At 41.3% G+C, this 22,702-nt stretch overlaps 1 protein-coding gene across 1 annotated transcript in view; it reads left to right on the top strand.

Annotated features, from left to right (window-relative positions):
* Positions 1-22,702, top strand: part of LOC146855235 (cadherin-related family member 4-like) — a 767,858-nt gene that overhangs the window by 332,729 nt on the left and 412,427 nt on the right. The window contains exons 10-11 of the mRNA XM_085650585.1: positions 8,103-8,213; positions 14,083-14,192. Of these exons, the coding sequence (XP_085506711.1) occupies positions 8,103-8,213; positions 14,083-14,192 (221 nt within the window). The remainder of the gene's footprint in view (positions 1-8,102; positions 8,214-14,082; positions 14,193-22,702) is intronic.

Below are 22,702 nucleotides of genomic sequence, written 5' to 3'. Positions count from 1 at the left end.
GATTTAACATTACTATCTTAGAAATGCCACTTTTAGAAAGGGGACATTTCTTTGCCCTTCACTTAGCTTAGTGTGCCTGCAGCCTGTCTCCAATATACATCTGGGCTGCGTGACAGCTAAACTTTGTGCATTCCCTCTATACAGACTCAAACACAGGAAGGGTGGATGTAACAGAGGACTCACCTGCATTCTGATAGCCGTCCTGGACAGTAACGGGGAGGGTGCTTACACTTACATCTGAATAGGCTGTGTTCTTTCCCCACACAAAGGACTGATTACACCCCCCCAAAGATAGCCTGGCAGACAGGGCTAGGATTAAAGGGCACCTCTGCACTTCAAGGAGCTGCTTTGAAGTCAGCCCCACTTCAAAGGTACATTTGGGTACATGTACTGGGGCTTTGACTCTACCAAGACAGTACACTACTCAACTTGGGAGGAACTCTGCCAGGAGTAAGGACTGCTGTTTTACAAGGACTGTCACTCTGCTCGACTGACTATTGTAAAGAACTGCTTCACTGCTGTGCTAAGATACCATGCTGCCTGCTGATCTCTGCCCTGCTGAGGACAAGGACTGGACCCATCTCATTTGAACCCAGAATGACTCCAAGGGATTGCTGTCTTCTCTCCTGTTTGCTACAGTCTCAGGCTCAAAAAAGACTTCCTGCAATTCTGCTGCTGCTGCTGGACTCTGCCATCTCTGAGCCCTACTCTTGCCTGAGCTGCCTCCCACAGACCAGGGTCTAAGAAGTGGGTTTGTACAGCTTTTCCTACATCAACGTTGATGCAGGAGAGACTTTGTGCTGATCAGAACCAATGCAACACCCTTTGACGCTGAAGCAGCGGCGTCTCAATGACCACAGCCGGTGCAGCTCGACGACGACAGATAGTGCAGCTGGCGGATGACACACTGCCTGCATCAGACAGGGGTTAATCGATAAAGCTTCCATTGACGGCACAGATCGGCACCGACACTCGCCTCTATCCACGGGATCGACAACAACGAATCGCTTCCTCAACTCCTCACCTCAAGTCCTCAATGTCAACGCTTTTCTCCACCCAAGGCACTTTGTCAGAGGGACCTGTATAAGTCCTGTTGCCAGAGTGCCCTCAATCGCGGTCGGCCTGAACTTTGGATTTACCCTTGTCTAGGGCGAACTCAAGTAACCTTTCAGCGCTATTGACTTCTGGACACTATTTTTGGTTTATTCTTTAACAATTCATAACTCCGGTGATACTTATTGGATTTTTGTCATTTTGGACTTGATTTTCTCATAAAAATATTCTCAAATTTTCTAAACCTGTGTGGAGTTTTTGTTGTGGGGTTTTCAATGTGTTATTGTTAGAAATGCGATTTCCGGTAGGCTAGAGTATACACCTACGCCAGGTAGAACCCACCACTCTAGTCAGAGTAAGGGAGTTACCCACACAAGATAACCCTTGATCACCCTTTGTAGCTTGGCAGAGCAGTCAGGCTTATCCCAGAGGCAATGTGGAACATGTTAGCGCAACACACATCTGCCCCAGTGACACACTAGGCACACCACAAAAAGAGACTCCACAGAAGGTTATATAAAAATATCCTTTGTATTATACTTAAAACACATTAGACCACAAATCCAATAAACCACTTCACCACTAGGTGATTGTCAGATGCGGTCCGCCGATGGGAACCATTAGGTCAAGTTGACGGAGGCAAGCCGAGTCAAGGTTATTTAGGCTCCTCCACCCTGGCAGACCATGAGGCTAATTTTGATTTACTACTAAATACTACGTGTTCAATCTAACCGTATGTAATTGATTTACGCTGACACTGAAGTGCACGTTTATTATTATCTCTTACCTTATCACTTTATTACAGGTCTTTGCACGGAGTGGTACACATGGGGCTGGTCCCCATGCGGTCCTGAAGAAGAGGTTTAGGGGACAACCTCAAAACTTGTTGACCATCAATATTAGGGACTATTAGCATAATATTACCTAATTCCTCCCTTTGATTAAACCCCCTTTTTATCCTTTACCAACTAGGAGCAAGAATAAACTCATTTACGCTCACTAGCTAGGTAATTTTTAATCAACCTACACCACTCCCCCTTCACTGCACTACACATAGTCTTCACTAAATAGTGCTCCTACGTAACTGTCGCAAGTCGCAGCACGCCCCAAGCAGTAGAAGCTTGGGATGGCCCCAATGATGAAGCATGTCACCTAGGGGAAACCTTTGGTGAGTGAGGGGACTCAAGAAAAGTATTTTCTTTTCTCTATTTGAGGTGCGTCTTACTCACTAAGTCGACCCCTCCATTCCCATCTAGCTAGGTTCTCTGATCCCTTATGTCGGATCTTTTTTTGTTTTACAAGTACCTAGGAGGACGAACCTAGCCATATCCCCCCTCCCCTCTCTTTATTTCGATTGTCATGACATCACATAGTTCATAAATGACTTTGCCATTAGGCAATTGTCATAAACACAACAATTAGTGAAATAAAGTAAATATTCACAAGTTTCAAAGATCCTAAACGTTAGTGCCCAAAAAGTAAACACTTGCAAGGTTGCACTTGTTATAAAAAAATATCCTGACAAGCCCATTACATGAGCCCCTGCGACACTGGGCTTATGAATGGTAGGCCGCAGAAATACCAGCGCGCCTAGTGGTGACAACCTGGCAATTTTGAACACAACAGAGGAGAGTGGGGCCTCCATCGAGGTTCGGCCTGTCTGGTAAATTCCAACAAATACCCCAAGATCTGGATTAACATGGGCAGAGCAGCTGCTGCCACCAATGCAGTGTGTCCGGGACGTTCCAGGGCCTCCTGGACTGCTGTTTAACAAGGCTTTGGCAACGGGGCCACCCAGGAACGTGTGGACGGCCCTGGGATAAATGCTGCCACAGAGCTTGAGGTACGTCTCCCAAAGTGATGGAGAGACCTCGCTGGGTTTCCCAACATACCAAATGATACTATGTGGCTGCCCGCAATACTGCTGTGCCGCTGGGACAAAGCAAGGCAGCCCGCCCCCAGGTGCGATGGAGTTCCATGGCCTTGAGCCCTCACAGGTCACCTTTTCCTGGCCCCGCTCAGAGCAGGACATCAGCAGAGCTCGTCCACTTCCACTTTGGTTGTGCTGGCTTGCAGTGCAGCCTTAGACGTTGCTGTGTTTCGACAAACTTCCTGGTGGGGATGTCACACGGGGATCCTGGTGACTGAAGTAGGCGGGGGTTTCCGACAGCCAGTCGCCAGGCGCCTTTACCTGGCAGAGACTCTTCTCCTCAGCCATGTATGTGACAGTCCCCTGCTGACGGGGGGCTGGGCCGGACTGAGAGCTGAAATCAGCCCTGGCAAACTGCTCGGGCCGAGCTGATTGCAAGGGCCAATTTCGGCCGATTTTGTTACAGGGGGCTGATATTGCCGGCCCCGGTAACAAAAACGGCTCCCCAGGGGACCAAGCCGTCCCCCACCCTGGCGGCCCACCGGGTAAATGTCCAGTGCCCGCCATGGCCAGTCCGGCCCTGACGGGGGGCGGGAGGAGCCACACCAGGACAAACACCGGCCTCCTTTCTAAATCAGTAGCGCTCAGATCCACACGACTGGGGCGTGATTAAGCCACTCTCCCTATGCACTGAAAATGTAACTGCCAATAATAGCTCTCCACACATGCTAGTTTTCTTTGCTCAGAGGGCTTACATTGTCCTCAAGCACAGCACTCCAATGTGGATTCCAGCAGGAGTAAAAATACTCCCCCGCGCTGGACTTGTAGCAAAAAGCAGCAACTGCAGGCCAGCCCAGCACTGCTCACACAGCCCTCCCTCTCTTTTTCTGGGCAGGGTCCTCTTGTTCCTTGAAGTCATCTAAAGCCCTGGGGTTTTAGGTGTAATACTTATACCCCAAAATGTAATTGTTCTATTTGTGGCAATGGTCTCTGAACCCAGTCCAAACCAGTCCTCTCCTCCCTGGTGCATCATGGCTACAGGTGGCAGAGACAGCATTGTGAAAAAGGAGACACAACCTAGTCAGGGGCAAGCAAAACTCCTCTCACCACTCTAAATGCAGACAGCTCTATTCAGCCCTACAATGAGTCACCCAGGCCAGGCAGGGCACACCTCAACCTCCCTAGTGACTGTATAGAGTGAATGTACATTCCAGCTCCTGTCATTCAAACCCCATATGCTGAATACACACACAGCCGGAGGCGCACATAATGGTAAATTAAGAAAATGCCCACTTTCTAAAATTCCTATACCCAACAAAAACAGGGTCAGAAAAATCGGAGGCAAAAGGTTTGGGGTTAAACCTGTAAAAAGGGCCAGGTCTAACAGTTACTTTATGCATTGCCTCTTTAGATAAGCCTGCCTGCTCTGTGCCAATCTGCCAGAGGGTGATTGGCACAGAGTGTTTATCTAGCTTACCCTGACTACAGTGGTGGTTCCTGCTTGGACAGGGTGTATATACCTCTGCCAAACAGAATCCCAATTTCTAACATATATCATAAACCCAAGAAGTGTCCTGAGTCCAGAAATTGGTTGTTCTCCCAGTTCTTTATTGTAGTTGCTATTTATTTATAGTTTCTTCCACAGTACAAATGATTAAAGTTTTGGTCAGCCAAGATGTTTCATCCCTTAAGGAATTATGAATCCTCCTGGGCAGTAGAGTCAATCACTGGCAATCACTTGGGGTAGCATTTCAACCCATCATTCTTTGGCCCACCATGCCACCTCAGATTAGCCCCAGCCATATGCAAATCAGTCTTGACCCTGCTCCAATAGGAACAGGCCAGACTGAACTGCCAAGTAAGGTCCTCTCTGAATCAGAACACAAGCAATCCAAGACCGGTATATGGGCAGTAATGTGGACCCCACAGACCTCTCCTCAGAATACTTCAGGACATGTGAAGAATCAGAAGAAGGACTTCCCTGCTGTCTGAAGAACCTGAAAGAGGACTGGACCTTCTTACCTTGAACCCAGGACCCAGCAAAAGATTCCAAGGGTTATTTGGCTTCCATTATATTTGTCCTTCGTTAGGTGGCAATTTAGTCTTGTTTGCTTTACAAATAATAATAATAATAATAATAATAATAATAAAATGAATGGAGGGAATGAAAGGTTTGTTATTTACAAATGTATCACTAGTGAAATGGGCACATCAGTGAACTTTTTGTGTTTTATTTTTTAGTCTAAGCATGTCAGACAATTTTTGGTGGCTGCATTTTTACATGTTTCTGGTATATGCTTGCTAGCATTAAGGGGGAGCGTTTCACAGATCGGCTGACTTGTCCAGCAGTTTTCGGGAGCTTTTCGCCCAGAATCGCGAGCGGGTGTGTTTGAAATTAGACACATCGGACCCTATTTATGACCTACTGTTTTGGTTGGACTTCTGAGGATGTATCTATGAGGTCTCTTTTGCTGTTTTGAGTATGTCCTTCTTGGATTCTAAAAATAGGACTCCAGATTGTTTGGATTGGATGCTCTTTTAATTATTTCTTTGTCCTGATGATGTCCTAGAAATCATTATAAGTCAAAACGCCATTAACGCCTGTCTTTGGCATATTTAGGAGAAAGCATTGGTCGTAGCTATTTGTTCCTGTTATTTGATGGACTTATTTGGTTTTGAAATGTTGTCTCCCTCTGCCATTGTCTTTCTGTATACACTGTATATCACTTCATTAGTGTTGTCTTTTGTGTAATTATGTGAGCACCGTTTTAGTTTTTCTATATTTGCTGCTTAAGTAAAGATATATGTTTGTATTAATTCTTTGATGTGTTGGTTACCCCTTTGGGAACAAAATTCTTAAGAGATCTAGTGATGCTCCCCAGCAAGGTACCATTAAAACCCCTGATGAGTGACATAGGTAGGCGCTCTTTTAAAAACATAGGCAAGCTGCGTCCCTTGTAATTTTGGGCCCGCCTGCGACGGACCCCCGAGCTTGCCAGCTACGCCTCCGCGCTCACAGACTTAATGGCCCTAAATGGCAGCCAAAAAATCAGTTGGTTGCTTAATCTAAAAAAAACACTTTTTGCGCTTAGCCTCAAGGAGTCGTGGGATACCCAAACCCCACCTAGCAAGGCTGAGCCCAAAAAGCGATATTGGGCATGGGTAGATGCCCAAGAGTTTAGCAATTTGAGATTAGGAAGGCTCACAGAAGAATTTTATCTTCACAAGCAGCGCATACTTTTAGAACCTTATTTAGATTTTATCCAGACGCCGCAAGACAGGGCACTTTATATTCAGTTTAGGATAGGCTCACTCCCGGTACGAGAGTGGAGCACCCCACATCAGACAACAGCGGACTGCCCCTGCTGTAAGGTGCCAACTGAAAGTGTGGCCCTTCTCATGTTTGCTTGCCCTGCTTATAAAAAGGCTAGAACAAGATGGCTCAAACCAATTTGTAGCCAACTGGGCACCCATGATGCTTTGCACATTCTGAAATCGGACGCAAGGACCCTCTTTGCCTGTGGCGTAGCCAAGTACCTTGGCCGCGCTTGAATAGTAAGGTTTAAATCCCTACGTGTGACACTTTAATGAATTATCATGTCTCTATATTTATATTATCCTGTGGCCTATTGGTATGTTTATTTTTATTGCACTGTCACTTTATATACCATTATGCATATAAGCTGGAATATAATTAATTTTATTCTTGTACCAAGTTTTTATTTGTAATAGTTTGCCCCCCACAATCTTCTGGAAATAAGAATTTATTGTTTTTATGGATTGCATATTTTCTTTTAATTGTTGCTTATCTGATAACTCGTATTTTTATTGATGATTGTATGAATGTTATTCCTTTTAAGATACCCGTTATCGAATAAAGCTATCTTTGACTTGACTTGAAAATTTGTTTTCCTTTTTCAGTTTTTTCTGTTTGTTCTACATTCTTAAGTATAATAATAACGTCTAAAAAGCTCATTGATAAAAAAAAAAAAACAGTAAAAACATAGCTCCAGGCTGCCAAGGTCAGACATATTGGTTTTGCCAGTGCTTATTGTCTATTGCAACTGCCATATGTACGGTGCCTCTTTGAGAGCCCCAACATTAACTCTTCTCTGTCTTGTTGCATATCTACTGCATGATTCAGTGCTTGAACAGCAGCGCATCGACATCTTGTCTTGCAAAACCTATTTAGAGAGTTAGGTCTTATAAACGAATGCCAAAATGATATCAAATAGTAAAAGAAAGAAAGCCTTCTGTGCCTGAACACAGCGAGCCTTTAGATATTTTACTGGAGGAAAGTGGGACACGCCCCACAGTTAATATGTTCAGCTAGTCGTTTCATCTGAGCCCTACACTCTCCACCTCATAGAAAAGTTATTATTTGGGAATCGTTTTTCAGGCACATCTTTTGTTTGCTATCCAAAACAATACTGCGGTCGTAAGTCTCATCATGAATCTCCAGATGATTTGAAAAAGTGCTTTACCACATGTAAACTGCTCAACAGACTTTGCTCACAAGATGTCTGGAAATACCTGTAGAAGACTGGTACTGTGAAACAAGCCCTGAATTTAATGTACTCGTTCCTTGTGGAGTGTTGACGCAAACTAAAAAACACAACATGCACGATGCCATCTGGAACAAAGTCCCTGCGTGCCTGCAAAACTGGACCCCCCCCCCCCCCCCCCTTACATGCACTCCTGGAATCACCCATCAGCCGCCTCATATCAGATCCTGTGTCCTCTCAAAATGGCAACAAGCATTGCGATGATGAATCCTGTGCACCTCGAACTACCCAGATCCATGTTTGAAAGCAGAGAATACATAACATTCACGGAACGTCTCAGAAATGTACTATTTCGCTGGTCATTTAAGTTTAACTTCAACTGAACCTCAGGTCAGTGACAGACGAATGGGAGAAAGTGGATGACCAGTGCTTCATTGTTTTCTCCTGGCATTTAATTATAAGAGATTTCAGTACATTACCTACCTTTTACAGACAGGTTTCAACATTTCACGACATAAACATTTTATTCTTCTGGCTTCTTTATTATTTGAAATGAGTGGGACATGCTGGAAGTCAGTATTTCCGACAGTCTAGATTGTTCTTTACTCTGTTGGGTGTGTGTGCTATTTATTTACCCAAGCGAATTTACCTGTCACGAATTCCTTATTGTTTAGTTTCAGGTACCAGCCTGGTCAAAGGATACCGACACTTATTTTAACCTGGATGAAGATTCTGGTGTCATTTCCACATCGAATGTTGCTTTAGACTATGAAAGAAATCCTAAAGTAAGAAACAAATTGGCTAAATTCTACTTTAAGATTGCATTTCTGTTTGCCCCAAGTATGACATTCATAATTCAGAAATAATGATATTGCTGGCGTAATAAATGTTGCAGTTAAGTTTATTGATTGATTTTTCAAATTTTTCAGTGTATCAGTGTTCCAGGTAATTGGGTGCACATACAAGCTTAACCTGTCCAGAAGTGAACAATGAACAGACGATATTGTGTGAGAGGTGCCAGAAGTATAGCTATCTATTGGCTTGCATCATTACTAACTTCAATTTTTAGATGACCTGCCTTCTGAGCACTCATTGGGGCATATTTACAATGAAAGTGGCGAAGCATGCCCTTAAGCCTAGAAGGCTAACGACAGGCTTCACCACACTAAAAACGCAGGGCTGCACCATATTCACAAGAATATGGTGCAGCCCTGCATTTGCCCCTGCGCTGGTGCTAACTTTCACCTGCCTAGCGCCAACGCAGGCACCCTTGCACTATAGTGCAAGGGTGTCTGTGTGCAGGGGAAGATTGTTTATGTACAGGAAGGTCACTCTTCCTGCACATAAACAATCTTTAAATGCTGGTTTGTAACTTATGTGTGTGCTGCTTAATGCAGCACACATTGAATTGCAAAACGGCATATTTTAAATGATTGGTTATGAGAAGGAAGGGGGACCTTCCTGCACATAAACATTCATAGACAATTTGCTGTTTCTATGTGTGCTGCACAAGGCTGCACACATGGAAACAGCAAAAACGAGGAGAAATAAAGCATTTGGCCTGTTTAAGACCAGGGGGCATATTTACAAGCTCCTTTTGCCACCACAAAGTCACTTTCAGTGATGTTGTGAAGGCCGACATGGGCCATGCCTTACTTACAAGGCAGCGTTAAGCCACTTAAAATAAATAAAGCACCCTTTCACGCATTATTTAGCATGAATGGGGCGGGCAATGGGTTTTGCCGTGGGCGTTCCATCGCAACAACCATTGATTTTGATGCTGCCTCCTATTTACAAGGTCAGGGTAAATAGGAGGCAGCGCCAAAATTAAGACCAGGGAAAACCTGTCTTTAAACAGGTGAATCATTCAATGGTTGCCCAACACCCCGCACATCCTGCTCTTCACCCCACAATGTAGGCATGCCAGGGAGAGAATACCGTTTCAGAAGTGAAGCCATATGCCCTTGCTCTTGCCTTCGATTGCTAATGAGGGCAGAGGTTTCCCTTGCTCTGAATGAAGTTGCTCAAGGGTATCTTTCGAAAGGACAAAGTGCTGCAGCACTCAGAAGACAGAAGGAGCAAACGTGCTTCAGAGGTCTCCTCTTTAACGTCCTTTTGCCCCCACCTCTGTCATATAACTGATGATCAAAAATTAAATTCACTCTCAATCCACATCCCGGTTTATGTCTTTGCTAAGGTTTGTTCATGTAGCACTCACCGTTTGAACTGAGTCAAAACCGTTCTTATTTTTGCTTGAAGCTTGTGTAATCATTATGCGATGATCAGGTTTGCCGGTGGCATTTGTGCATGTACTCTTTTTTGTATGTGTACTTTGTGTGTGCTAGGAAGGACCAGAAGATCAGAAGTTTGTTCACATATTGTGTCCTAAATATTGTTTATCAAAATGCTATCATGGAATTTTCTGACTATTATCTCCAGTGTGGGGATATATTCTTGTACACAATATTTAGGGCTTGATATTCATGTCAGATGATAACCTGTCAATGATATCCTGGGCCATACCTTACATTTATTGCACAATGACACATACAAAAGCTCTTTGGTAATAACGTGCATGGTGAAAGGGAGGCAGTCCTGCACAAACATTTGGGTATTACTTGAGGTTGTTGATGCACATCTAAAATAAGATGTGAAGAAACATTTGCAATATTACAATCAGAATATGTGAAGGAATGGCAAACTAAATTAAAGACAGCTACCATACACCAGTGAAAACAATTATTGGCCTAAAATACGATCTCAGGACAATCCATTGACAAAAGAGGAATTAATTTTTGAAACCTCAGTAGATGGTAAAAAAACAATTTCAAAATACTTTTCTTATATCTGTGGGAACAAAAACGATTTATTCAAAATGAAACAAAAGCACATCTCATTAGGAATTTCCTGAAATGTTATTTACCATTCATTTGATTTATTAAGTCTTGTATAGACCAGGAGGTTTGCCATTGTTTTAAAGTTTTGCTTGATCAATCCAGACAGGAAAATGCAATTATATTATGATCCAGTAATTGTTCATAAGGCATAATTTCACTGTCATCAACCTTGATTATTTGGTGACAAGTTCAAGTTTTCAGGTTCTTTATTTGTTTAATAAACTTGCAATATTATAGGCAGCAAACATTACTACATGCATGTAAATACGGTATTTAGTAATTAGAGATGGGGTTTTATGGTACAAAACAAACGTTACAGCATCAACAGCCTTCCTTCAGTGTGAAACAGAAATATCCTTTTTAAAAATCAACACCTTAGATTGACTAATTCAGGACATACAAACAGAGCACAATTCAGATACCAAGGACGTCTAGCATAAAGTCCAAACTGTTTCTACATTATTCACCTTAAACCATTTTGAAATATTAGTTTGTAATGGCAGGTAATTTGTACTTAAATATGACAAATAAGTGAGATTAGATTATTTTTTCAATTTGGAAGAGCAGCAGACAAATTTATAAAACTAAGATTTTCCACATCAGTAAGTAATTATTTGGATTAGAAAGTTTCTTAATAAAGAATTACAATTATTTTTGGAAGGGTAAACAAATCCTTTTTATGTAATAATCTTTAAAGGTAGGAAACGTAGTTAGGACTTTTAACAAGGTTATTTTCATAACACTTATCAAATCAAATTAATTTTTCATCGCTCTTTTGAGTGACTCAAGTTTAGCATTGCCAAATTTGTAGCTTTAAAAGCAAAAGCTATTAGGCTGGATAGTAGATGGATTATGTAAATATGAATGCTACATCAGATAGGAAATAATGATCTCAACATTTTTCCTTCTACTTTATTTAGAATTATGTATTTGAGAAATAAATATATTTCAATGATATCAAGTGGTGTGAAGGGCTATCTTTGACACATATGCTAAATATGTTTTTTATTAAAGTATTGTAATTTTCTTATGCCTGTCATCTGTAGTATCCTTTTAGCTTCCAAGCAGCAGCTATAGAGATTAACATTAATATTATATGTTTTAACAACTCCAAATTTTGTGTAAGACTTATCTTTTTCCAGTCTTTTTGTACCCAAGTGTGAAATTGAACCTGTTTTCAGTACGCTGAAAAGTCAGAGTATTTTTTATTTTTCCAATTTATCTTGAGATAATGTTCACAAGCAAGAAATGGAGAGAATATAGCTCTAGTTGAAACCCAATAAGTGTTTGGTAAAATATCAAGGCGTAATCAGCTTAGTGAATTATGTAAGTAGTTTTCTTTCCAATGGTTGGAGGAAATATATAGACAGTAGCTAAAACTTTGGATAGATCCAAAATATTTAAAGAAAACAACAAGAATCTAAAAGGCTACCTTGTTTTGTACCAATATGGGTGATAATAGTTTAAATAAACCGACATTCGTAGCCTATCCAAAGTCATGACTTATGTCTAAGTATTTGAATATAATAAAGTTAGAATATTTAGTGACTAATTCAGACGCAGATAGTTCTTGCCATATGCTGTTTCTGTCGATCTTAACAATTTTGGTAGAGAAATAAATAAAGGCTGCATAATGTGTCTGAGTAGTTTCTGATCACATATTTCTCCAAAAATAGATGGAATGCTGAGATATTATTTATAACGGAGCCATCTTTATAAAACACAATTTATTGGAAGTATTTTTCCTTTTAACCACAACCTTGAAGGTGTTATAAAACAATGACAACATGTCATTTACATCTAGCAACCCAATGCATTTATAGTTTTTTTGTTCAGATAAGGAGACTTTTTATGGTTTGGTATGGTTATGCTGCCATTCTAGGATTCAGGTAAACAAAATGTAAAAAGTGGCGCTAAATGCTTGCCTCATTTTTCTGCTTCATAATCTAAATTTAATATAAATATACCACTGGGGGATTTTGCTTTGGTTTCAGATGCTTCTATAATTAGACCACATATATACTGGAGAATGTGTATGAGCCATGGTTTACTCGTGGAGGGCAGCATTTTTAATTGTATCTGAGACATTCTGTTACAGGAGTATAACTCTGAAATATATTCTTGAGTTTGTTTTAAGTATTGAAATAAAGGCTTTTTAAGTGGTGCCTTGAAAATATTTGATATGATATGCCAGAATATTCTATCATTTGAAGAGTAGGCAGCCCTGTCCAAGGAATACCAGATGTTATCTCAACATGTATCTATTATTTCTTGTTTATGTCATTTAAGTTGACATTTTAGTGCTTTCATTTCTTATGTTTATAGTAGCATGTTTTTTACTACATTTTGTCTACTTAGTAATTTATTTGCTGGACAATTGCAAGTTTTTATTTCAGGTGTGGCAGAATCAGGATTGCAGTTCATATGTTTTGTCTTAGTTTGCACATTTCAGCTTTGGTTACCTTCAGATTTGAAATGGTATCCAAAAAGCAATTAACCAATTGTAGAGAGTCCATGGTGTTCCTATACTTATCATGATTTAGAAATGCGGAAAGGTCCTGCAGTAATAAGGCATCTGGGATTTGTTTCAAAGAAAGTCTTTGTTTATCTTTAAATATTAATGGGCCTGGTTACAATGGCGGGGAGACCGCCTACGACAGGCTGTCGGTGGCAGTCATTCTGCCATTTTCAACAACTTCAAGGGCCGCCAAATTTGAATGGCGGGCGGCTATGTGGTGGTCGGAAAGACTGAACGCCATGGGTCCAAGAGGCTCAAGGAGCCCGTTGGTTAATTGGAGGCAGAGTAATGCCAACAATGGTGGCGGTGCCTACCAGGCACCACCGTAGGCATTACGATGTTCCTTTCTGCTGGCCCTTTCAAAAAGCCTGGCGGAAAGGGACATTGGGGGCCCCTAGCGGGTCCCCTTACTTCCTGGCCCACAGACACAGGACCTACATATCCCTGCAACATTAGTGCAGGGATATGTGTGAGGTGTCTGTTTTGTATTGCTGTGGGTGCTACAGAGCGCAGAACCCGCAGCAATACAAAACATGGGCAATGTGACCGCCACAGTGGTGGGCGCATCATAATTAGCCCTGTGAGACTGCCATCTTGTAGGCATGCAGTCTCAAATGCAAAACAATAGCGGAAAGACTGAAATACATCTGCCATCGTAATCGGGCCCTAAATTCTCATGATTGCAATAGATTTGAGCAAGTGTGGCTGGTGGAGATTTGAGGCTCAATATCATGATTTAATGGGTGCTTAGAGCCATCTGCATTACATGTATATTTTGTACTTGTGAAAAAGGTGGATATGAGACTGCAACATAATCCAGTAGTAAGCCTCCATTTTTAATTGGATGAGTTAATGCTGCAAGAGCATCTCCTTCCACCATAGCCTTCAAATATATAAAGCCCAATGAAGTTAGTGTCATTTAATATATTCTATTTAAAATCGCTATTTCTTTTACCAAGATAAGAATCTGATAGGCTTGAATCATTTCTCAAAGGCTTGAATCACTTATTGTGACACAATAATGTTACTGTCGTATTTGAATATTTTTTTATGTTTCTCAGTTTTTGTCTGGTGTATCTGCATTATAGTATGTGGTTAAATTAACACAAATAATCTCATTCAATGAATAAAATCTTCAAAAGTAGATTGAATTGATAAACCATTTAATGTTTAGTACTGTCTGAAATAGTCTACCAGAAATAATTGTAATTTTTTCTGGTATTTTTTACTGCACCCTAGATTTTTAAAATGGTTGTTTCTGCAACCAATACAAAAGCTGACTCCAAGTCTTGCACTGGAACCCTCACCTTCAACATTGTGAATATAAATGATGAAGAACCGGTCTTTACGTAAGTGCTTAATAAATATATGTGATTTACTGATTGCTGCCATGTTGAACATGGAATTCTATGTTTTATGTAAAAACTCAGGATGAATTTGCATGTTTCATTCAGATACACATTGCTTCTTTTCCATTAACAATGGGTGCAGCATGCACAATTAGGAGACACATTCAATCAACACTGAAGTTGATATTTGGCCATAGATGTGATCTACAAGCAATTTCTGTTGCTGAACCTGGAGACCTCAGCATTTACAATAACACTATTTGTGATATTATGCACATTATCTGCTCATTTCTCTTTACATCGATTGGTAAATGTGGTTAATGAGAAACCAACATTGACGCCCCAACTACATGTTGTCTTCCAATGCAATTTTGGTTTTGCAGTTCATATCAACCTCCCCAACCAATTCATATTGATCACATTTGGGCAGTTCTAGGCGCCGCTATGCAATGGGTGTGCCTCAGCCCATTTATTTTATAAAAATATTACATTTAATTCTGGTAGCAAAAGCTCAGTTGGTCTTGATGTATTTTCACTTTGTTGCATAATTATATTGGCAGTTTATTCTTAATTACACTCCTGCTTCCTATTTGCTCCTTGTTTCCCAACCAATGTGTTTATCTGAAGATGAAGAATGAATTGTGTCAGTGATAGTGTGAGTAGGATATGGTGTGAGTGTCAGAGACTGCATGTTTCTTGATAGTAGTTTTACCAATTGTTTGTGGGGTTCAATAGAGTGTAAATAATATTCATCCATTTTTGATAATGGGTGGCCTTCACTGGCCAAGTATAGTGGACTGGTCCTTGGGAACACAGCAACATGCAGGGTTAGCACCTTTGAGAAGTGGGCATAGCCTAGGAGTACTAAAGGGTTAGTTAGATTCCCAGAGTTCAGAATGTGATCATGGCAAGCAAGAGATACTGAATGGTAAATTCTATTACCAAGCAAATGTAAAATACTGAAATGATATACCCACAATGGGAAGTGTGTGGCAATAACAGTTGAAACCCCAATTGTGGTGCAATTAGGGTTGCTAACGTTCCAAGAGAAAATACCAGCCACTCGTTTTATTTTTAGAGTCTGCAAAGGCCTGGCCATGATACTAGCTTTGACTTTAAACAAATTTGCATGTATTCATTTGTAACACGACTTTCCTGCCTTTGTTTACTTTAAATATTAGTCAGGGCTTGTAAACACAGCTCTAGAACACAATACAAGTGCTTTCTATGTATATTTGTTGTTTGCAGTATGTACAGATAAGGGCTAAAAAAACAGCTTTAGGTGATTGTGCTTATTTCTGGGCAATAAAATACAGGTGGTGCTGGTAGAAAACTGGTCAGGTGGCAACCCTGAGTGCAATCTAAATCAAAACAACATACATTTCTGTGCTAATTCACACAAGCTCATGACATTTCTACATAATGGTCAGTGGAACAATTTACAGTTTATTAAGTTGTATAAAGACGAAATTCCTAAAATTACTAATTTATTTTATTTGCTACATACAATCATTCAATTTGCACAGAAAATATAGATTGACTACCTCATGATGGAATTCATGGCGGTTTGATTTAAATTTTTAAATTGCACAATTTCCGAGAGCAGAATTGTGGTTGTACTGGTTTTAGGGACCCACCTAAGACTAAAGTTTATTCACTTAATTAAGATCTACAACTTCTCATTCAGTTTTGAAAATATTTTGACATGTCATTGGAGTTTTTTGCTAGCATAGTTATGAAAATTGTCTGTCCTCAGGAATTGGAAAAAATAGATCAATACAACCAAAACAATGCATCAATGATTTTTTTAAATTTACTCTTAAGACACTATTGAGTTTACCCTGGTTGAATATGGTGTGCATTGATTTGTAGACAACAGAATGTATATTTAAGATGTTTCACAAGATATATGAAAATATAGTCATAAGAGGGATACATTGTTTTTGTTATATTTTAAAATAACATAATCTTGATGAATCTTTTTTGTAGTAAGCCCATATAATAATTTAGTACTTTTTGATATTTTTTTGTATGGTGATTTTGCCATTTTTTCAACCCTTCTTTTCTTACTGGAGTTCCTACCATGTGGACATACGCGTTCAGTTGCTTGGTGATTTACCCTATCCCATTAGTTTATGAGGGATTATTTTTATATATATTGTTATTAGAAAAATATTGCACAATTGCTCATAGAAACAGGGCCCAGTATCACATGTTCACTCACCGTTGAAGATCCATAGATTAAAAGCGCAGAGATGCATGTGCATGTGTAGATCATGATATTTTGGCTTGAGAAAGTTCTAGCAAAATAGCCCCTCCAATCTTCAAGAAAGGAGAAAAAGGTATGCATTCTCAATGCCCATTGGGCAAAGACACACACAATGGGAATTTGTGTTAGGTTGATGCTCTATTGAATTACCATTTCCTTTAGATACACATCTGGCTTTTATTTACTTGCAGATTTTAAATGTGTGCCTACAAGAAGTAAACAATTGAATAGGTTCCATAGTGTCCCTGTACCTTCCTTAGTTTCCTTTAAATGCCACTATATATTAAGTACAAATATGGTTTTAAGCACCTCATAATGAAAATAGCATTGAAACTTTCATGTAAACTATACCTTACATAATCACTTGCTATTCCAATATATTTTCAGAAAATTATGTTTTATTAAACTAAAAATATAAACATTTTGATTTTTACCTGTAAGATAACTGCATTCTTAGACAGGTTTTCCTCAGAAAAGCAGGTTTTCAAATATGAAAATCATATACAGTTGTTCTCCTAGTTCACTGGCAGTCAATGTGTTTCCTAGGTCGACTTAGTAATGGCACTCATTACAACTCCAAATCAGGAACTGATTACATCTTAGACATAAGAATCTTTTGTCTTCAATCAAAAAGTATTCCTTCAATATATTTGTTGTATTTTAGGCATTTTAGCTCAATGTTCCCTTCCTTTACATGCATATATTGATATAATATTGATATGAATGGCACCCATTGAAGCACACAAATACAAAGTGCTATTCAGTCAATGTTAATAACATCAAATATTGTTAACGATTGGTGCTACTTAGATATTATGTGAATGATCCATGCGCAACTCAACCAGCCAAAAGAATTGTCTCGGACATGCAAGGTAAACCTAGCGAGAGAAAAATTTGTGTACCAAGGGCGGAGAAAATTAAGATCTTTGGAAGACATAATTATGGGTCATGATTTATGTGGCAAGGTGAAGGATGTTCGTATAATGCTTGTTTGAGGGTGGGACAGAAAGGGGGCAGCTAAGCAGGAGGTGAAATGAGGGTTGGGAGGTGAGATATTTTCAGGAATGTCTAACATCCAGTTTATTATTCCTTTTATAATGAGTATTGGACCTGGCCCTCTCTGCAGGGTCAACCCCCAATGTTTTCCCTTCAACCTGCCTCCCCTGTTTTCTAAACCTGTTATATATTAACTTTTAGGACTCTGTGGACGTTGCCACTGCTAACCAGTGCTAAAGTGCTTGTGCTCTTTTCTTTAGACATTGTAAAGTTGACGTACACCCAATTGGCACATTTAATTTACTTACAAGTCCCTAGTCAAGTGCCACGACATGTACCCAGAGCCTGTAAATTAAATGCTACTAGTGGGCCTGCAACACTCATTGTGCTGCCCACTTAAGTACCCCTTTACACATATCTCAGGTCTGCCATTGCATCCTGTTTGTGCAGCGTTAAGCCCTTCGATGCTCATGTTGAATGGTTCTGTCATGAGCATCGGTGCCCCTGTGCTCATGACGGAACCATTCCGTCATGAGACCAGGGGCATGAAATCCCGCTGCTGCAGACAGCAGAGGGATTTTTATTACTCCCCTGTGACCTCGGGAGCTGGGAAAGAGCTTCCCCAGCTCCCGAGGCCCCCTCCCTGGTTTCTGTGCTATGACGATCAGCGCTCACTTCGCGCTGTCGTCATTGCACAGAAACCGAAACTGAAAGGAGTCTTAAGGCTCATTTCAGTTTCACTTTCTACGTGCTCAGGGGGCTATCTCAGCCCCCTGAGCACGTAGAAAGATGAGAGAGGTATCATTGGAAAGGGGAGTATCTCCCTTTTCTAATGGTACCCCTCCCCAGTGGGTGCTGCCCAAAACAGGCACGCCAATGCCGCCACCATTACAGCCTTTCTGCCCCCCTGGGGGGCAGAAAGCCCACTAAACGCAAGGGATTTTTTTTTGCATGATTTTTTTTAGGGTGGGGACTACCCTAAACGGGCACGCCCAGTCCCCCACCCCGCCACCATTATAGCCGTTCTGCCCCCCGGGGCGCAGATGGGGCAGTAGCCCCCCTTCTGGGGCAGAGAGCCCACTTGACACCAGGGATTTTTTTTTTGCACAATTTATTTTAGGGTGGGGGCTGCCCAAAACTGGCACACCAATGCCCCCACCCCACCACCATTACAGCCTTTCTGCCCTGGGGGGCAGATGGGGCATTGGCCCCTAATCTACCCCTTCGGGGAGCAGAAAGCCCAATTGACGCCAGGGATCTTTTTGGGGCAAATTTGAATTAGGGCGGGGGCTGCCCAAAACAGGCATGCCCATGCCCCCACCCCCATCCCCCACAAAAATGACAGCCTTCCTGCCCCACCTGGGGGCAGATGGGGCAGTAGCCCCAATCTCCCCCCCCGGATTTTTTTGGACAAATTTTAATTAGGGTTTTGTGATAGGGAATTTTGATGTTGCCTCAATAAGTTTTGGGCCCTTGCCTGTCACGGGTACTTGGGCCTCCCACACGAGTGAGGCACCATTGTTATCGGGAGACCTGGGGGAACACTGGGTGATAGGAAATTTGTGTCAGCCCGGTGATGCCACAAAAATGCCCCGGGTTTCATAAATGTGTGGGTTTGGGACTCCCCTTGCAAAACCAGGTTGGTTTGTGATAGGTCGCCTCAATAGTTTTGGGGCCCTTGCCTTTCGCAGGTACTTGACCCACCCATGCAAGTAATGTACAATTGTTCTTAAAAGACTTTGGGAAACTCGGGGTGGGTGGAAATATGTGGATCCACACAGATTCCAGAACTTTCCACCATAGAAATGAGAGGTAAATTTGTTTTTTTTGATAATTTTTTAGGTTTGCAAGGGATTCTGGGTAACAGAACCTGGTGAGAGCCAGTCAAGTCACCCCATCCTAGATTCCCCTTGGTGTCTAGTTTTAAAAAATGTATAGGTTTGCTAGGTTTCCCTAGGTGCCGGCAGAGCTAGGGTTCAAAAACTACAGCTCGGCACTTTGCCAAAAAAGGGTCATTTTTCACTGTGAAATTGTGATGTGTCCACGTTGTGTTTTGCGCCATTTCCTGTCGCGGGCACCAGTCCTACCCGAACAAGTGAGGCACTATTTTTCTCAGAGGACTTTGGGGAATGTGGGGTTGGTGGAAATTTGTGGATCCACGCATATTCCAGTACTTTCCACCACATAAATGTGACGAAAATGTGTTTTTTTGGACAACTTTTTAGGTTTGCAAGGGATTATGGATAACAGAACCTGGTGAGAGGCAGTCAAGTCACCCCATCCTGGATGCCCCTGGGTGTGTAGCTTTAAAAAATGTATAGGTTTGCTAGGTTTCCCTAGGTGCCAGCAGAGCTAGGGTTAAAAAACTACAGCTAGGCACTTTGCAAAAAAAAAGGGTAATTTTTCATTGTGAAAATGTGGTGTGTTCACATTGCGTTTTGAGCCGTTTCCTGTCGTGGGCACTATGCCTACCCACACAAGTGAGGTACCATTTTTATCGGGATACTTGGGGTAATTCAGATTTGTAAAGCAACTATTATTACCTATTGACTTTTGATGCATTCCTGCCTTACAAATGAAAGACAATGTGTAAAAAAAGAAGTAATTTTGAAAAATGATCTATAATTCTTATGCTAGTATGAGTATTCCCAATTTTGGAAATGTGCAAATATCTACTTTTTCAAAACTCTATTTTTTGTTCTCATTTTAGAAATACATAGGTGTCTTTCATACCGTCTTTTCCATGTATACATTTTCCCAGAATAATTGCTATATACCCGGTACATAATAAAAAACCATTGCAAGTTGCTGCTCAGTTTTTGGCTCTGGGTTCATCAGGTTCTTGATGAACCCACAAGTCCAATATATCCCCACAACCAGTAAGGTCCAGTGGATGTAACTGTATATAGCTTTCAAAGAGCTGTCGTAATTAGAAGAAGTTACAGGTGAAAACGTTGACACAAAAGACTGTTTTTTTCAACTAATTTTCAATTTTTCCTATATTTAACTGTTAGTTTCTATAAAGAAACCCTTATTTGATACCATTTGTAGGGAAAAACCCAGACGCTTTCATTTGGAGCACTTTTTCCCATATTTCTCCCAAAAACCTGAATTTAGCTGTATTTTGGCAAATGTCTGGGTCCCCTCCAGAGGAATCCACAAACCCTGGGTACCTTTAGAATCCCCAGAATGTTGGAAGAGAAGGACGCAAATTTGGCATGGATACCTTATGTGGTCAAAAAGTTACAGGGGCCTAAGCGTGAACCCCCCCACCCCAATAGCCAAAAAAAGGCTTAGCACAGGGGAGAAAAGGCCTTGCAGCGAAGGGGTTAAACTTCTATTTAGACCTGGCAAAATAAACCCATTGACATGCCTAAACCTTCCTTTTGAATACATATAGGTTACCCCTAGAGTTGGTCCTAAACAGCCCATAGGGCAGGGTACAATGTATCTAAAAATGTGGATATGTACTTTTAAGTTTTACATGAACTGGTAGTGAACATTTTTAAATTAGTTTTTCATACTGCAAGGCATACCTCACCCTTAGGAAACATTGAAATACCTTATTGCATTTAATAATTAATAAATGTGATTGGGAGTAGGTAGAAATGTCTAGTTTGTTCTCTAAAGAATTGCAATATAATATCCCCTTTAATGGCAAATCCGAATTTTAAGTCACAATTCTGAATATACCACTTTCAGAAAGTTGGTATTTGTTTGTCCTAACCATTTGGTGGCCACAGCCTTCTCCTGGGTCACATGACTAGTGTGAATGACAGTTGGCCTTTATGTATTCCTTCTAGACAGTCACACAATAGGGAGACCAGATGTTGGTAGAATGACCCATCTAGGCAGGATGGGGGGGGGAGCAGTCATCTACCACGCTTGTACTTCAAAGGGACTGTCTCAGCACACTCGCAAAAGGGCATCATACTTCGTCATTGTACCCCCAGACAATCTGGGACCAGGGCAGGAACGAAAGAAATTCCAGACAGTTCTGTGGCGGGTGGGGGGAGACTGCAGAAGCTGCCCCCATGTCAAAGGGGTCTACCAGGTATTAAAATAAAATCCCTCGGCCAGCTCTTCAGTTTACTTCTGGACCTGCAGAAGGACTATTAGAGGACTGCCCTGCTGTTTGTGGCTTATTGTGCTCTGCAGAGGGCTACCCTGCTGCACCATGAGGACTCACCTGTTGCCTTGAGCCTGTTGTGTGAAATCAGAGGAGTATCCTGTGGCTTGAGACCTGCTCTTCTGCTTGCACCCAGGACTACCAAGTGACTCCAAGTGTTTTTTTGCTGGCCTCCTGATCAGGGCCTCTTGGTCAGAAGAGGCTTCACCCATCTTGAACCTGAACCTGGACACAACCTGAGTGAGTCATGACCCTCCATGTGGTGCCCCTCCACTCCTGGACCCTTGCAAGTGGAGTTAAGACTGCAGTACCAGCCTGACTGAAGGTTCTACCAAATCTGGTGCAAAGCGACACAAAGCCCTGCAAAGCAATGCCGTGCAGACTGCACCCCAAGGACATAAGTTACAATCCTCAGTGGACCAAACTTGGTCTTATGCCTGGCCTGCGCACCCTCGAAGTCGGCCTGAACTTGTGACTTTGACCCAGTTCAGTGTAACAAGATAGCCTCAGTTGGAGCTTTTTGCCTATTGACACTACTTTTATCTTAATTTCTAAAATTGCATTTCTCCATTTTGACTGGTTGGATTATAGTTGTTTTGGTGTCATTATATTTATTAAATTGTACTATATTTTTTCTAAATTGGTGTGGGGTGTTCCTTGCATTGTGTTGTCACATTATTACTATTTATGTGCTGGAAAGACTAAGTTAAGCCTGCCAATTTTTGTGCCAAGCTACCGAAGGAATGAACACAGGTCAATTTACTGACTTTTGTTGTTCACCCTGACACGGATTGTGACTGTTGCTTAAGAAGGTCCTACCCACCCCCAAACAACAACCCCATTTCTCACATTGACGGCAGTGGTGGGATCCAGTATTTGTGTTTGTGCAGTGCCATTCAAAGATTTGCTGTTAAACTAAAATCCATGTATAAGTAATTTGAACCCAAATTCATCCTCTTTCTAAATTCTCTTTTTTCCCTCAAATGGTAATTTGTCCAAATGTAATTCCTGCCCTACCTTTATGCATTTGAGAGTTTTTGATGGTGTACATGTGATACCTTGCCAAAATGGAAATGGATTCCAATGCCTATCATACTACAATCTGAGGGAGCTCAA

Source organism: Triturus cristatus, chromosome 4_1 (assembly GCF_964204655.1).
Source record: "Triturus cristatus chromosome 4_1, aTriCri1.1, whole genome shotgun sequence".
NCBI classification, from domain to species: Eukaryota; Metazoa; Chordata; class Amphibia; order Caudata; family Salamandridae; genus Triturus; species Triturus cristatus.
This window is presented reverse-complemented; position numbering and strand designations above follow the sequence as displayed.